The sequence below is a fragment of the Chelonia mydas genome, chromosome 23 (assembly GCF_015237465.2).
Source record: "Chelonia mydas isolate rCheMyd1 chromosome 23, rCheMyd1.pri.v2, whole genome shotgun sequence".
NCBI classification, from domain to species: Eukaryota; Metazoa; Chordata; order Testudines; family Cheloniidae; genus Chelonia; species Chelonia mydas.
This window is the reverse complement of record NC_051263.2, coordinates 17,839,641-17,855,023: the sequence shown is the minus strand read 5'-3', so window position 1 is coordinate 17,855,023 and position 15,383 is coordinate 17,839,641. Positions and strand designations below refer to the sequence as shown.

At 58.6% G+C, this 15,383-nt stretch overlaps 2 protein-coding genes across 5 annotated transcripts; both read right to left on the bottom strand.

Moving 5' to 3' along the window:
* Positions 1–487: 487 nt before the first annotated feature.
* On the bottom strand, positions 488–7,208 carry LOC102938660 (RNA-binding protein 3). 4 transcript variants are annotated; one of them, XR_006287107.1, is made up of 8 exons: positions 6,751–6,904; positions 5,329–5,447; positions 4,840–4,946; positions 4,640–4,745; positions 4,470–4,551; positions 3,887–3,951; positions 897–974; positions 488–669 (listed from the first exon to the last, which is right to left on the bottom strand). XR_006287107.1 is itself a non-coding variant. In XM_037888425.2 (7 exons), exons 2-6 carry the CDS (start codon positions 5,429–5,431, stop codon positions 3,888–3,890), a joined length of 465 nt encoding a protein of 154 aa, XP_037744353.1. In that variant the 5' UTR covers positions 5,432–5,447; positions 6,751–7,208; the 3' UTR covers positions 2,801–3,483; position 3,887. The 4 variants fall into 4 exon arrangements, 2 of the variants coding, with proteins under 2 accessions (XP_037744353.1, XP_037744355.1); XR_006287106.1 differs by having other exon boundaries at positions 3,887–3,954; positions 6,751–6,903; XM_037888425.2 differs by lacking the exons at positions 488–669; positions 897–974 and adding an exon at positions 2,801–3,483 and having other exon boundaries at positions 3,887–3,954; positions 6,751–7,208.
* Positions 7,209–11,089: 3,881 nt separating this feature from the next.
* LOC119564856 (homeobox protein unc-42-like) lies at positions 11,090–12,399 on the bottom strand. Its single transcript, XM_037888225.1, has 3 exons — positions 12,199–12,399; positions 11,872–11,961; positions 11,090–11,233 (listed from the first exon to the last, which is right to left on the bottom strand). Exons 1-3 carry the CDS (start codon positions 12,397–12,399, stop codon positions 11,090–11,092), a joined length of 435 nt encoding a protein of 144 aa, XP_037744153.1.
* Positions 12,400–15,383: the final 2,984 nt, after the last annotated feature.

Sequence of the window (15,383 nt, the reverse complement as noted above, 5' to 3'; positions counted from 1 at the left end):
TCTGGAGAGAGAGCCCAGCTGAGGCTGGCCAGCCAGAAGAGGTTGGAAGCCCGCACTGGCTGTCATCCCCTAGAGGAGTTTAGCTTCTGAGCCTCTGACAGGGGCCTGCTTCCTCCCCTGGGGAAAGTGGCTGCTTTAAGAGGAAGGAAGCTGCCAAGCTCCGAGCAGGCTAAATACGGTACATTCCTGGGCATCTGCTCAGCCCACACTGTCCAGCAGCCTGGAGCTACTGAGAGAAAAGCAGGAACATGCAGCCCTGGGCTGCCAGCTGCCTTCCCTTTTCAGGCTGCGGCCGTCACCCCCTCCCTAGGCCTTACTCCACTGAGCAGCGTGGACAAGAGCAATCTGACACAGCTAACTCCCTGCATCAGCATCTCTTCCGGGCTGGCACCAGACTGGCCCCCCAACACAGGGATAGCCAAGCGAGTCCCCCCGTCCCCCCCCCGCACAAAGGTTCCTCAGCCCCAAAGAAGGCTCACCACAGACAATGGGTCCAGCAGCCTTTATTGTTACACTAAAAAGGACTCTGGCCAATGAAGGATTTGCTCATTTGTGCCCTTGCCGGCTAACAGGCTCAGCAGGGCCTGACTCTCCCCACAGCTGCCACCGGGCCCGTCCAGCTCAGGCATGCTGGTGCCTTTGTGGCAAACTCCTGTGTGTGCTGACCACCTGGAAGGAGAAATGGACACAGGTTTATGCTTCAGAAGGGTCCAGGCAGGTGATTTTCTTTCCAGGATCAGGGCTAAGCTGCTAACTTTGTCCACCCCACTTCCAGCTAGTCACTGGACACCCTCCTCCATCCGCTCCCATCCCAGCCCAATGGTATATGGGACCATCCTTGCTTCATAGCCATGGTAGAGTTATGCCATTTGCCATGATGGGGCCAGGATCCGTACCTGGGGTCAAACTGTCTGTTTGAATTTCCGATTCCCTTCCTTTCAGGGTAGTGCAGCTGGCGCCCTGTCCTCTTGCACCTGCCAAAGCAAAGCAGTGTTACTAGCCCAACTCAACTCACCCAGCGCATTACAAGCCATTCATTGAACCCGGCGGTCTGAGCAGGCTACTCCAGGGCTGGCCGATGCCACCCATTGGCCAGCCCTGGAAAGTCAGTCACTATGGAGGCTCCCACCGTCCCCACGTTTTGAGAACCCTACCCAAAAGGTGTCTATTTGTCACCAGCGCATAGCAATTTAACCTGGCAGGTCCAGAGGCACCAGCGTCCCCTCCACCCGCCCGCTGCACTGGGAACAGCCCCTCCCAGCAGACGAGTCCAAGGGCTGCACAAGGCATGGATTAAAGTCTTGGACCAAACGGCAGTGATTGCGAGGGGGAGGCTGGGTGTTCGGTACAGTCCAGACTGCCTCCCCCCACTCCCACAGCAGTAGGGGTTAGGCACAGCTCAGACAGGCCCCCAAAAAGAGTCAAGTCAAAAAAAAAACAAAACCAGCGTTAGCCCTAGGGAACGAGCTGTGGAGGAGAGAAGATGCGGACACGAGCAAAAGAGTTACCTCGAATTACAGGACTATATCCACAAATGAACTAGGCAAGAGAGCAGCTTTCGTCTCACACGGATCGCACTGAAGGAGAGTCACAACACACTTCGGGGTCTCGAAGGACACTGGTTTCCATACGCTAGCAGAGAATGCTCACAGCGGGTAAGATCAGGACAAGGCTAGCTACAACAGGCCCACCTACCCCTCTGACACCAGCTGGCTGTCTCTGACCCTAGCTCTGGGCTAACCGGGCTGCCAGGTCCAAAGTGCAGTGCCTCTGACTGCTCGGCCAACAGATGGAAGTGTTAAAAGGAGAACGGAGGGACAAGACACCCCCCGAGGGGGGGTGGGGAGGGAGGCAGCATGCTAACAGGATGATTTGTCACACCATCCTGCTGCTGTGGGCTGGGAAGACACCTCCCAGGTTCATCAACTATGGACAAGGCTGCTGGATTTAATCTCGGCCACGCACTCCAGGTTAGCTTCCCTTGCACCATGGGAAGGGCGAGCAAATACACCCTCCCAGCCAGTGTCACAACAACACAGAGCGAGGGGCATCCACACCCCCTGGCATATGCGCCAGCTCCAGGAGATTCAGTGGTTCAAGTTACGGTTTCTTTTCCAGCTTCTGCTGCCACTGCTACCAAGAATGGAGGGCACTAATGGAAGATGTGATGTGCCGGCTGAAGCTGAAGTGACTTCAGTTAGGGATTCGTGCTGTTTAGGAACTGAGCAGCCTAGACAATCCAAGATCCTCCGGCATCACTGGACAGCCAGCTGCATCGTTTTGGTTTCTAAGGAAACCAAAGACTCTTTCCTAAAAAATCACCTCGACCACCAAATCCAATTGCTAGCGCTTCCAGCTTAGGCTCAAGCACTTTCGCTTTGTGGCTCATGCGGCAGCACAGACGGCAACGTTTGGATTGCAAGACGCTGCAGGGAGCGCCCAAGGAGTCATGGAAACCGGTGCTGGTATTAAGGCTAAGTTTGGAGCCAGATTGGAGAATGCTTGCCGGTTTAGTTGGGAATTTGTCCTTGATGCGGCCGCAAAGCTTCAGAAGGAGAATTAGACTGCAAACCCCTTTTGGTATTTTAAGCTGCTCAACAAGGCAGACAGAGGGGATAACGGGCTTTAATGTTTGTGCTACACTGACAGGAGATCAGGGCCAAGCTGCCTTCTGGTGCCACGTACAGTGACATTTAGGTCAGTGTACATGGATCAGAAAGTCTCCTCTACCCTAACCTCACTCCCATCTCTGTCTGTCTTGTGCAATGCAACGAAATGTCAAAATGTCGAGAGCAAAGAGTTCGTTTCAGAACGGTCTTTTAATAGGCTTCGTAAAGCCAGAGAACTGAATACAGGAATTCCTTCACCACTTCAAATACAATACCAATGGAATTATGCGCATTTCTTCCAGTAAAAAAAGGACAATATAAACAAACATTTTCAAGAACCTCTCATGGAAAGTTTTTGCAAGTCTTAGTTCTGGGGGCTGTTACATTGTACAGTGAAAATACCTTTTTTCTGAAGATCGAACTTACGAGTCACTTGTGTCCCTTTAGATATACCAAAGGCTGCCGCGCATTTCACCCCTCCCTTGCTATACACTAAAGGAACAGAACTCCAAGGTATCATTGCACTTGTCTTAGAAAATCCAGCTTGCGGGAACAATGTGTTAAAGTGAGTTCAGGGCCCCGTCTTGGCAATTTAAAAGAAACCTTGGGTTGTTGACAAATCAAAAAGGAGAAAAATAAACCAGATTTCAAAAATGCTTTAAAAAACACTCAAAAATAAACAGAGCTTTCTTGAGGAAAGTCTCAATGGGCCATCTCGTAGCAGAAGCTGTCAGGCTGCGTGTGACAAGACTACAAAAGGGAAGATACAGGTAGATAACTAAACAATAAGATTCAGCGAAGCTCCAAAACTCTTTATAAATACGGCCATTGGAAGGACGATCTTGAGTCAGGAAGGGTTTTTACTCGTTGCGAGCTGAGGACAAGAAGTAGGTACAATCGTAAAGGCACTGTAGCATACGGACATGTTTGTAGCATTTCACCAACTCCTAGACTTTTTTGGGCTCAGCGAGGCTAGGAATCTCCAGGACTCCCCCTCCCCCAGTTAGCTAGTCACTTGGACGCTCGATGGCGGTCATTGGCATTAAATGGAATTCTAAGCCTCCACATGCATTTAATGTTAGCTATCGACCAGGGTCACGGAACCAAGGCCTGGCAGTAAGTCTCGGACAGGCTTGTTAAAGGCGGATAAAGAGTCGTCCCAGATAATACGCCTCAAGTATGGCCACTGCTCAGCACAAGATGGTGCGTTGCAAAGGTTTTAAGTATACCTGCTAAGCAAGAGAAGTGCTGTATTTCATTCTCCGAGCTTCACCTACCTTAGTTGTCATAGTTGTCTCTGTAAGAGCCTCCAGAGGAGTAGCGGTCGTTATATCCTCCCTGACTTCTGAAAGCAAAGCACATCTGTTTTACACTGACTCCAGACACCCTCGATTCTAAGGGCAATGGGAACACTGATCTAATCTGACCCATATAAAACAGGCCAGCCAAGATTAGTTTAAGCAGGAACCTAAGTTTATTTAAAAAAAAGCCAATTTTGAGTTCAAATGTAGCAGTGATGGAGAATGCCCCACAGCCCTCACTCAGTCCCAGTAGATAACATCCCTCTCACTTACAAACCATGTACCTTATTTCTAAAAATTTGTCTAGCTTCAGCTTCCAGTGCTTGGATCATGTTAGACCTCTTCAATTGAGCACAGCGCGTCTAATATCGAAGTGTTGGTCCCTATGTAGGTACTTACAGACTTCAATCAAGTCACCCCTTAACATTCTCTTTTCAGCTACACAGAGCTCCTAGAGTCTTACTATGCGAGTTTCTAATCATTCTGGTGGCTCTGCCTGGGTCCTCCCCTCTCCAGCTGGTCACCCGCAGGGTACCAGCCACCTCTCTGCATGAGTTACCTGCCGCCGTAGTCCCGGGACCCACCATAGCCTCCACTTCGGTTGTCATAGCGGCCACCACCATAGCTTCTGTCTCCGCCTCCTGCAGCACAAAGGACGAAGATGTGAGCACTCTTCCTTCCAAGGGCCAGCTGGCTTTCAGCTCAGACCAACATGGCTGCTAGACTCACCTCTGGAGTAGCCGCGGCCGCGTCCTCTGCCTCCAAATGAGCCACCTCTGGATCCACGGGAAGATTTCCCAGCATGATCAACTCTGATCTGACGCCCATCCACGGACTGTAGAGGAACAAGACACATTTAAGAAATGGGGAGCTAGGCGCACAGGGGGAGCGGGTTAGGCACCAGCCCCCATCAGTGTGGAAAGACTCACCTCTCCATTCATAGCCCTCATGGCATCTGATGCATGTTCCGGGTTGGCAAACGTGATGAAGCCAAAGCCTCTGGACCTCTGCGTGTCTTTGTCTTTAATTACAACCACTGGAAGGAGAAGAAATAAGGGGTGAGGACCAAAAAATTTGAGCCTATGCAATTGGAATTGGCCTGGGTCTACAGATCATCCTTACTTAGTAAGGATGTCAGGTAACCATGCTGGTCATCTAGATACAGCAGTGTGGTCAGGTGCTGGGGTATCTGAACCTGCCATGTGGAATCACCAGATGGCCTCTTACACCAAGACCTGCACAACTCTTAACTAGGCAGCTGGTATTAAGGCTTAGAACAAAACAGCTTTTTTGGAGCAGGGGCCTAAGCACCCACTGCAATGAGGTCCTAGGTACATGACCCCCCCCCAGTGCTCCAGCAAAACCAATTCTCCTCACAGCTGTAGGAACCAGGTGCACAGGCATAACCGGATCCTGACCTTCAGAGATGGGTCCAAAAGAGCCGAAATGCTGCTCCAGGCCTTGTTCATCGGTCTCAAAATTCAGGCCCCCAACAAAGAGTTTTCCTTCTTCAGAAGACATGGTGAGGAGGAGGAGTCTGGGGAAGGAGATGCAAGGTGGTTAGACGGAACAGAGGACAGCTGCACCAGGGCTTCTCCCTACCCAGCCTGGGGACAGTCCCCACATAGAAGGGGGAGAGGAGAAAAGTAGACACTGCAGCAGGAGAGGCACTCTCTCCAGTATCAAACTCAGCCCTTCCTGCCTTGGTGAGGTGCCCTAGAGCTCTCTCTCCCCCCCCCACCCCATTTCCTCCCAGGGTCAGGAAGTAACTAATACTCCTTGAGAGCAACTGAACACCATTGCTCTAGGAAGAGTCCCTTCTCCCTGGGGGCCTTATGGAGCCTGAAATCCTCAGCATGTTCCTCAAAGCCCTATCACTATCTGCTCCCACCCTAGAGGAAGAAGGGATTCTAGGATTGAGTGGGCCATTATAGAGAGCACCACCAACAGATAGAGCCCAACAACACACCCTTAAAGCTCCCCATTGCTTCTAGCTCTCTGGTGGAGGGAATGTAACCACCCGCCCAACCTCCACAGTCCAGCTGGTAATCTAGTGAGAGCTATACTCACAGGGTGACCCCACAGCCTCCCACCCCAGGCTTCGGGCAGGGTATGCATCTCAGATGACCCACTACTTAAGCGGTCAGTCCTCGACAAGGGTTGTTCTCAGGCCCTCTCCTCCAGATCCAGCCCTCATCCAAGCAACCCCAGGGACCCACCCCCGCCCACCCCAACGGAGTATCTTGCAGAACTCCACCCCCATCCCACAGGGGGTCCACATCCCCCGCACATGCCCTTCGCCCACACCCCGATGAAGGCCGCACGGCCCTAGCTTCCCCTCCCCCATGGAGGCAAACGCGCCCCGCCCCCCACGGGCCGCCATCTTGTGCCCCGCGCAGAAGAGATGGCGGCGGCGGTCACGTGGCCGCAAGCGCGAGGCCAGCGCCAGACGGAACGCGACCACTCCAGCGTTCCGAAACTCCTCCGCTCCGCCCCCCGGCGCGGGAACGGCCCCAGAGAAGACGACGACGACGCAAGGGCCTCCCGCGCATGCGCGCCCGCCGTGTCCCACCCCCCCCATGGAACCCCCCAGGCCGGTTGAGACTCCCCCCGCGCATGCGCGCAACTAAGGCCTTTCGCCCCCCCCTCACAAAAACCGAAGAGAGCCCCCAGGCCACCAACGTTTCACTCGAGCCCCGCATGCGCATTTTAGGGCCGCCGCTGCGACCTCAACAACTCCCCGACAGGAAGGCAACAAGCCGCCGCCACTTCCAGCGCCGAGCGGGGAAAGGCCCCGCTCGCGCCGCCCCCTGAGCAGCACGCGGCCTGCCCCCACTCACCAAGCAGATCTGTCCCGGGCTGGAGCTGCTGAGAAGGTGGCCGAGGTGCCGCCCGGCCGAGCTTTATATAGCGGCCCCGCCTACCAGCCTCAGGCCACGTGACGCGCAGCCGGCGCTTCCATTGGACCGGCGCCGAAGCGCGCGCGCGCGAGGGAAGGGCGCAGGAAGGGAGGAGCCAGCCGAACGGCGCCCATCCGGGACCTTGGCCGGCGGCCTACATCCGGGTCCTGCCCAACCGCCCTCGCGCCCCACCTCTTCCCGCCAAGCCGAGCTCGGGGGAAAACCCAGGACCTGTGCATGGCTCAGCCCTGCCCCCACCACTGGCGCACATCCGGGTCCTTCCCACCCCTGAGCCCCGCCCCCTGCTCGATAACTCCGAGCTGAGCCCTGCCTGCTCAGCCGCGTCCAGCTCCTAAAATAGCCTAGCCCCACCCTCGCGGGGACATCCGGGTGCCTTCGATGCCTGAGCCCGCCCCCTGCTGGAGACCCCCCTGAGCCCCGCCCCCCCGGGCGACATCCGGGTCCTTGCAAGAACGCGCTCCCCCAGCCCTGCGCGTGACCCCGCGAACATCCGGGTCCTACCCTCCCCGCGCGCCAGGGTTACCATAACAACGCGGCCTGGTCTGCGCTGAGACCGTCCTCGCCCGGTCCCGGCCTGGTTCCGCCCAGCCCCCGAGACCCTCCCGAAACACCCCGCCCTGAGAGACCCTCCCATAACACCCGCCCCATGCGGCCGAGAGACCCTCCCCTAACACCCCGCATGCGTCTGAGAGACCCTACAATAACAAACCCGCCCTGAGAGACCCCTCCCATAACAACCTGCCCTGAGAGACCCTCCCATAACACCCCCCATGCGGCCGAGAGACCCTCCCCTAACACCCCGCCCTGAGAGACCCCTCCCCTAACACCCTCCTGTGCGGCCGAGAGACCCCCCAGTAACAACCCGCCCTGAGAGACCCTTCCCATAACACCCCCATGCATCTGAGAGACCCCTCCCATAACAACCTGCCCTGAGAGACCCTTCCCATAACACCCCGCATGCGTCTGAGAGACCCTACAATAACAAACCCGCCCTGAGAGACCCCTCCCATAACAACCCGCCCTGAGAGACCCCTCCCCTAACACCCTCCTGTGCGGCCGAGAGACCCCCCAGTAACAACCCGCCCTGAGAGACCCTTCCCATAACACCCCCATGCATCTGAGAGACCCCTCCCATAACAACCTGCCCTGAGAGACCCTTCCCATAACACCCCGCATGCGTCTGAGAGACCCTACAGTAACAAACCCGCCCTGAGAGACCCCTCCCATAACAACCCGCCCTGAGAGACCCCTCTTCTAACACCCTCCCGTGCGGCCGAGAGACCCCCCAGTAACAACCCGCCTTGAGAGACCCCTCCCATAACAACCTGCCCTGAGAGACCCTTCCCATAACACCCCGCATGCGTCTGAGAGACCCTACAATAACAAACCCGCCCTGAGAGACCCCTCCCATAACAACCCGCCCTGAGAGACCCCTCTTCTAACACCCTCCTGTGCGGCCGAGAGACCCCCCAGTAACAACCCGCCTTGAGAGACCCCTCCCATAACAACCTGCCCTGAGAGACCCTTCCCATAACACCCCGCATGCGTCTGAGAGACCCTACAATAACAAACCCGCCCTGAGAGACCCCTCCCATAACAACCTGCCCTGAGAGACCCTACCATAACACCCCGCATGCGTCTGAGAGACCCTCCCGTAACAAACCCGCCCTGAGAGACCCCTCCCATAACAACCTGCCCTGAGAGACCCTACCATAACACCCCGCATGCGTCTGAGAGACCCTCCCGTAACAAACCCGCCCTGAGAGACCCCTCCCATAACAACCTGCCCTGAGAGACCCCTCCCCTAACACCCCCCATGCGTCTGAGAGACCCTACAATAACAAACCCGCCCTGAGAGACCCTCCCATAACACCCCCCCCATGCGGCCGAGAGACCCTCCCGTAACAAACCAGCCCCCGAGACCCTCCTGAAACACCCCGCCCTGAGAGACCCTCCCATAACACCCCGCATGCGTCTGAGAGACCCTACAATAACAAACCCGCCCTGAGAGACCCCTCCCATAACACCCCGCCCTGAGAGACCCCTCCCCTAACACCCCCCATGCGTCTGAGAGACCCTACAATAACAAACCCGCCCTGAGAGACCCTCCCATAACACCCCCCCATGCGGCCGAGAGACCCTCCCATAACAACCCGCCCTGAGAGACCCTCCCATAACACCCCCCCATGCGGCCGAGAGACCCTCCCATAACAACCCGCCCTGAGAGACCCTCCCATAACACCCCCCATGCGTCTGAGAGACCCTACAATAACAAACCCGCCCTGAGAGACCCTCCCATAACACCCCGCCCTGAGAGACCCCTCCCCTAACACCCCCCATGCGTCTGAGAGACCCTACAATAACAAACCCGCCCTGAGAGACCCTCCCATAACACCCCCCCATGCGGCCGAGAGACCCTCCCATAACAACCCACCCTGAGAGACCCTCCCATAACACCCACCCCATGCGGCCGAGAGACCCTCCCCTAACACCCCGCCCTGAGAGACCCCTCCTCTAACACCCTCCCGTGCGGCCGAGAGACCCCCCAGTAACAACCCGCCCTGAGAGAGCCTTCCCATAACACCCCCATGCGTCTGAGAGACCCTACAATAACAAACCCGCTCTGAGAGACCCCTCCCATAACACCCCCCATGCGGCCGAGAGACCCTCCCATAACACCCCGCCCTGAGAGACCTCTCCCATAACAACCTGCCCTGAGAGACCCTCCCATAACACCCCCCGTGCGGCCAAGAGACCCCCCAGTAACAACCCGCCCTGAGAGACCTCTCCCATAACAACCCGCCCTGAGAGACCCTACAATAACACCCCCCCCATGCGGCCGAGAGACCCTCCCCTAACAACCCGCCCTGAGAGACCCTTCCCATAACACCCCCCATGCGTCTGAGAGACCCTACAATAACAAACCCGTCCTGAGAGACCCTCCCGTAACACCCCCCCATGCAGCCGAGAGACCCTCCCCAACACCCCCCCCATGCGGCCGAGAGACCCTACAATAACAAACCCGCCCTGAGAGACCTTCCCATAACAACCAGCCCCGAGAGACCCTCCCATAACACCCCCCCATGCCACCGAGAGACCCTCCCGTAACAAACCAGCCCTGAGAGACCCTTCCCTAACACCCCCCCATGCAGCCGAGAGACCCTCCCCTAACAACCCCCCCATGTGGCCGAGAGACCCTCCCGTAACACCCCCCATGCGGCTGAGAGACCCTCCCGTAACACCCCGCCCTGAGAGACCCTCCCATAACACGCCCCCATGTGGCCGAGAGACCCCCCCCCAGTAACAACCCCCTCTGAGAGACCCTCCCGTAACCCCCCCCATGCAGCCGAGAGACCCTCCCATAACACCCCCCCCATGTGGCCGAGCGACCCTCCTGTAACAACCCGCCCTGAGAGACCCTCCCATAACAAACCTCCCATCTGATCCAGGAGCCGGCCATGTTGGGAGCTGCCCAGGACAACGGAGAGCGGTGAGATGCGCCCGCCAAGCTGGGCAAGCTGGAAAAGGCATTTCAAGACATGTGGGAGACTGAGCGTCTGTGGGAAGCAGGCCAACCCTCAGAGGTGGGGCTGTCCCAGGGCCTCCCCTTGTGAACAAGCAGGACCCCTTGGGGAGGCTGCTCCAAGGGAGTGACATGGTGGGGGGCAGACATTCCCAGCTAGGTAGAGTTAGGTGCCTGCTTGGAGGCTGGACTTAGGTGATGCAAGACACAAGAGGGGCAGGATTTTTGTGGGTCACGTGCTGGGGCGCCCATCTCTTTCTGCTCGCTGTAGAGAGAGTCCAGGCCCCTAACTTGGGCTCTGTAGGTCACAGCGATTTTTCAAGGGACCTAGAAGGGCAGCATCACAAGGCCTAAGTCCCTTTGGGGGTCCAGGCCTAATGTCCTGGAAAATGCTCCATCGCCCTCATTTGATATGCGTACCTCATCCTTCTTCTAACCAAATATGAGACACAGATGTTGAATGACTGTCTGCCTTTTCTGTACCATCATTAGCAATTTTTCCATCTCTGTCTATGCTAGAGTGTATTTTGTTCCTGATATGCTTTAAAAAAACCCTCCTTATTGTCCTTAGCCAGCTATGGATGTTCCTCTCTTGCCTTTAGTGTCCCTTATCAATTTTCTACACTTCTAATTTATATTGATTACTGTTTATCTCATATTTTCCCCATTTTTTATATGTAGCTTTGTAAATTTCTAACTGATACCTTCATTTCCCCCACTGAAGAGCATGGGCTTTTAGCCAAATGTACCCACTTTCTTGATTTCTGGAACTGTGGCTTTTTGGTCATCTGAGGAACTTTTCTTTGAAAACTCCCCAGGTGCATTCATATTTTGCAATCTAATTTTTTCCTTCCAGTCTATTTCACTCGTAATTTTTCTCTGCGTTAGGAAAAAAGCCCATTCAAAGCACAGAGGAAAAAAATATGTTATAGGTTGGAACATCCTGTTTGCCCATATTGAATGATTGAATAATAATAATAATGGGAGGTGGCGCAGCTCAGCGCCGGGTGAGCCATCGCCATGCAGTGGTATGTGCAGCTGTTCCCCAGCTGCACTGCTCTAGAAGTGGCTGCATTTCAGTATCAGGCGAACCATCCCCAGGAGGCGTTATGTGCGGCTGTTTCCCAGCTGCCCCGCCCCAGAGGTGGCTGCATCTCAGTGCTGGGAGAGCCATCCTCGTGTGTTGGAATGAAGGAGACGGAGCCAGAGGCCTTTCAACACCTTTATGACTGTTCCATGCTGCATCCAGCGCCCCATGGGTCTCAGTTCCAGTGGGTGGCTGGGTCCAGGCTGAGGGAGATGACGGAGGGCGGGGGGGCAGGAGGGGAGGTCATAGCGCGCAGGGAGCTGTACCAGTCCTCGGGGGCACGGGGGGGTGGCGGGGGGTGGGTGCACGGGAACTGGCCAGGGGGAGGCGGGAGCCCTGCGGGGTAGGAGGCAGGGAAGCGGGGGAGGTGGTGGTGGTGGGGGGCCAGGGTCGGGGTGTATTGGTACTGCCGGGGTGGGGGAACGGGTACTGGCCCGACCGAGAGGACCCGCGGAGGGCTGGGCTTCAGCAGGGCCCGTTCCTGTTTCCGCTGCTTGGCCCGGCGGTTCTGGAACCACACCTGGAAAGAGAGAAAGACACCGTCCAGACCCAGCCGCATTACCCCACGGAGCCCCTCACACAGGAGTGCCCCTGGCTGGGACTTCAGTGATGCCTCACCCGGCACAGAGTGCGGCCACCTCTGGGGCGGGGCGGCTGGGAAACAGCCACACAGAACGCCCTCCAGTGCCCAGCACTGACTGCCAGGGGAGTGCGCCCCTCTGCCCAGCCTCCCGCCCTGCAGCCTTCCACCCGGTACCTGGATCCTGGCCTCATTGAGCCGCGTGGTCCGGGCCAGCTCCTCGCGGACGTAGATGTCAGGATAATGGTTCTTGATGAAGGCGGCCTCCAGCTGCTCCAGCTGCTCTTGGGTGAAGCTGGTGCGATGGCGCCGGCGTGTGGGGGTGGCAAAGTGCAGAGAAGGGGGAGCAGCCGGGGGTCCCCCCGCCAGGCCGGGCATCTCTGGGGCCTTCCTGAAGGGGGGGCTGATAATGTCTGAGAGGGAGACGGTGTGGGGTAAGGGGGCTGTCAGGACCTCAGCTGGTGCTCCTCACTTCCGACCAGCAGTCCCCTCCTAGCCCAGCCCTGCCCCCTCCCAGCTCTGCCGGTGCCCCTCACTCCTGACCCACAGGCCCCTGCTAGCCTAGCCTTGGGCTCCCCACAGCCCTGCCGGTGCCCCTCACTCCCGACCCGCAGCCCCTGCTAGCCCAGCCCCGGGCTCCCTGCCCCCACCCCCTATAATTTAAACGGGGGGATATTTCTAACCTCTGTCAGCGCATTCTCCTGCAATGTGCGGTGCCCCCGTGGCGGTGTGCTGTGCCCCCTGGTGGCCCAGCATGGGTAAAAGCCCTAATACCTCCGCCGCAGGGAGCGCTCCCCCTGCAGCTCAGTGCACGGAGGTCTGCGCCACTGTGGGAGCGTGTTGCAGGCTATGGGGGAACGTCTCTACACCCCAGCAAGGTCCCTTCTCGGCAGGTCAGTGGCAGCCTCTGAGAGTCCTCCTCCCCAAGTCCCGCTGGGGACATGTAATTCCCAGCTGTGATCCCCGGGATTAAGTGGGGGGAACCTGATCACCGCTCCCCACCCGGCCCACCGAACCTGAGAGCGTGAGAACGCAGCGCCCCGGGGGACACAATGCACCCGGGAGGCTAATTAGTCTGGGACGGGTGGGGGGGACAGGGACAGGGAAGGAATTTGAGCCCCGGAGACTCTGTGCCAAGCAGCTTTCTCATTAACGTGTACATGACCTGGGGCCATGGACCTGGCTTCCAGCCCCACCACTGTAATAACCACTAGACCCCCCCGCCTCCTCCCTCCGCCAGCCAGGGAGAGAACTCAGGAGTCCTGGCTCTCAGCCTCCCCTTCCTGCTGTAACCACTAGCCCCCCCACCCCCACCCCGGAGCCAGGGAGAGAACCCAGGAGTCCTAGCTCCTAGCCCTCCCTCCCTGCTGTAACCACTAGACCCCACTCCCACCCTCCCGAGCCAGGGAGAGAACCCAAGGGTCCTGGCTTCCAGCCCCCACCCTGGTTCTGCATGGGGGAGGAGTAGTGACAGGCCCCCTCCCTGGGACCCCACTCACGGTTCAAGCCGCCAGCCCTGCCATGACTGCAGAGGATGTGGGGTCAGTGCTGGGTGGCCGGGCTCAGCACCGGGGGACAGGACGGTGTCGGAAGCAAGAGCGGACTAACAGCGTTGGGGGATAAGGTAGGACCCAGGAGTCCTGGCTCCCAGCCGCGCTCCCCCGCTCTAGCCACTAGATTCCCCTCCCCTCCCTGGGGAGAGATCCCAGGAGTCCTGGCTCCCAGCCCCTCCCCCCACTCTCATCACTAGACCCCACTCCCCTCCCAGAGCCAGGGAAAGAACCCAGGAGTCCTGGCTCCCAGCCCCTCTGGCTGTAGAGCAGTTCCCCCTTCTTTCTCCCTGAACTCCGACCCCCCCTTTCCTCCCCTTTCTCTGCCCCCTCCCTAGAAGGGACTCGTCCCTGAAGGCTGGAGGTCCCCACTTACCGGCCTTGGCGCTGACAGTTTGGGGTACCCGTCACCTAACCCCGCACCCTTCCTGCGCTCCCTCCTTCTCGCCCTGTGCCCCACGTGCCCCCACCCCAAACTTTTAAGTCGTCTCTGAGTCCGCCCCTCCCCTCTTGGGGGGTGTCTGCATTGACCAATCGGTTCCCCCTCAGTGGGGACCATCCTCCCTCAAGGCAGGTCCTGGCAGGGGCGGGTCAGGGCAGGATCAGTGTGGGCCCCAGGTGCTGCAACCCCTAGATAGCTAGGGGGTAGCTGTCGGGGGGTAGTTAGCAGTGTATGTGTGTGTGCCCCCTACTGGAGGGGGTGGGCCCTGCTCTGTGTGTTGGAGTGGTCTGCACTGTGGGGGAGGTCAGTTAGTGGGAGAGAGGCTGGGGAGGCCCAATCGGGGGTCATTGTGGGGAGGTCCATGGTGGGGGCGTGGAGTTTGGGAGGCTAGGGGGAGGGGGGGCTCTGTGTGTGGCAGCTCCCGCCCCCGTCCCCTGGGATAAGGTTCCAGTAATCAGGGCTGCCCATTGTGAGTGTAAATCCACCGAGATTGGGAACAGCCGTGGAGACAAAACCAGCCCCCTTCTGCCCCAGCCCTGCCCCGCACCCCAGCCCTGCTGGTGCCTCTCACTCCCAACCCACAGCCCCCTGCCAGCCCAGCCCAGGGCTCCCCCCCAGCCCTGCCGGTGCCCCTCACTCCCGCCCCGCAGCCCCCTGCCAGCCCAGCCCAGGGCTCCCCCCCAGCCCTACCGGTGCCCCTCACTCCTAACCCGCAGCCCCCTGCCAGCCCAGCCCAGAGCTCCCCCACAGCCCTGCCGGTGCCCCTCACTCCCAACCCGCAGCCCCCTGCCAGCCCGGCCCAGAGCTCCCCCACAGCCCTACCGGTGCCCCTCACTCCCAACCCGCAGCCCCCTGCCAGCCCGGCCCAGAGCTCCCCCACAGCCCTACCGGTGCCCCTCACTCCCAACCCGCAGCCCCCTGCCAGCCCAGCCCAGAGCTCCCCCACAGCCCTACCGGTGCCCCTCACTCCCGCCCCGCAGCCCCCTGCCAGCCCAGCCCAGGGCTCCCCCCCAGCCCTGCCGGTGCCCCTCACTCCCGCCCCGCAGCCCCCTGCCAGCCCAGCCCTGGCCAGCGCCTGGCCCTAGGGGGCCCAGGTTGTGAACAGCTGCTGGATTTTTTTTGACGGCCTTTCCCTGCTGGCCTATAATGGCGGGTTAGAGGTTGAGCAGCCTGCCCCCTTTCCGGCTGCCCTCAGCATGGTGAGGCATCGAGCAGCCGCCAGGCAAACGGGTTTCCTGTTATCTCTGGAACAAGCCCTGCCCATGGAACCCAGGAGTCCTGGCTCCCAGCCCGCCCCTGTTCTAACCCACTGGACCCCACTCCCCTCCCAGAGCCCGGGAGAGAACCCAGGAGTCCTGGCTCCAACCCTC

Excerpts from the sequence above, each read along its gene's own strand:
- LOC102938660 (XM_037888425.2), bottom strand. The coding sequence starts at position 5,431 with ATGTCTTCTGAAGAAGGAAAACTCTTTGTTGGGGGCCTGAATTTTGAG. Across the intron at positions 4,746-4,839 it reads TGAGGGCTATGAATGGAGAG|TCCGTGGATGGGCGTCAGAT; the intron begins GTGAGTCTTTCC and ends GTTCCTCTACAG. Across the intron at positions 4,552-4,639 it reads CGGCCGCGGCTACTCCAGAG|GAGGCGGAGACAGAAGCTAT; the intron begins GTGAGTCTAGCA and ends TTTGTGCTGCAG.
- LOC119564856 (XM_037888225.1), bottom strand. The coding sequence starts at position 12,399 with ATGCCCGGCCTGGCGGGGGGACCCCCGGCTGCTCCCCCTTCTCTGCAC. Across the intron at positions 11,962-12,198 it reads TCAATGAGGCCAGGATCCAG|GTGTGGTTCCAGAACCGCCG; the intron begins GTACCGGGTGGA and ends CTCTCTTTCCAG. Across the intron at positions 11,234-11,871 it reads GGGTCCTCTCGGTCGGGCCA|AGAAAAATTACGAGTGAAAT; the intron begins GTACCCGTTCCC and ends TTCCTAACGCAG.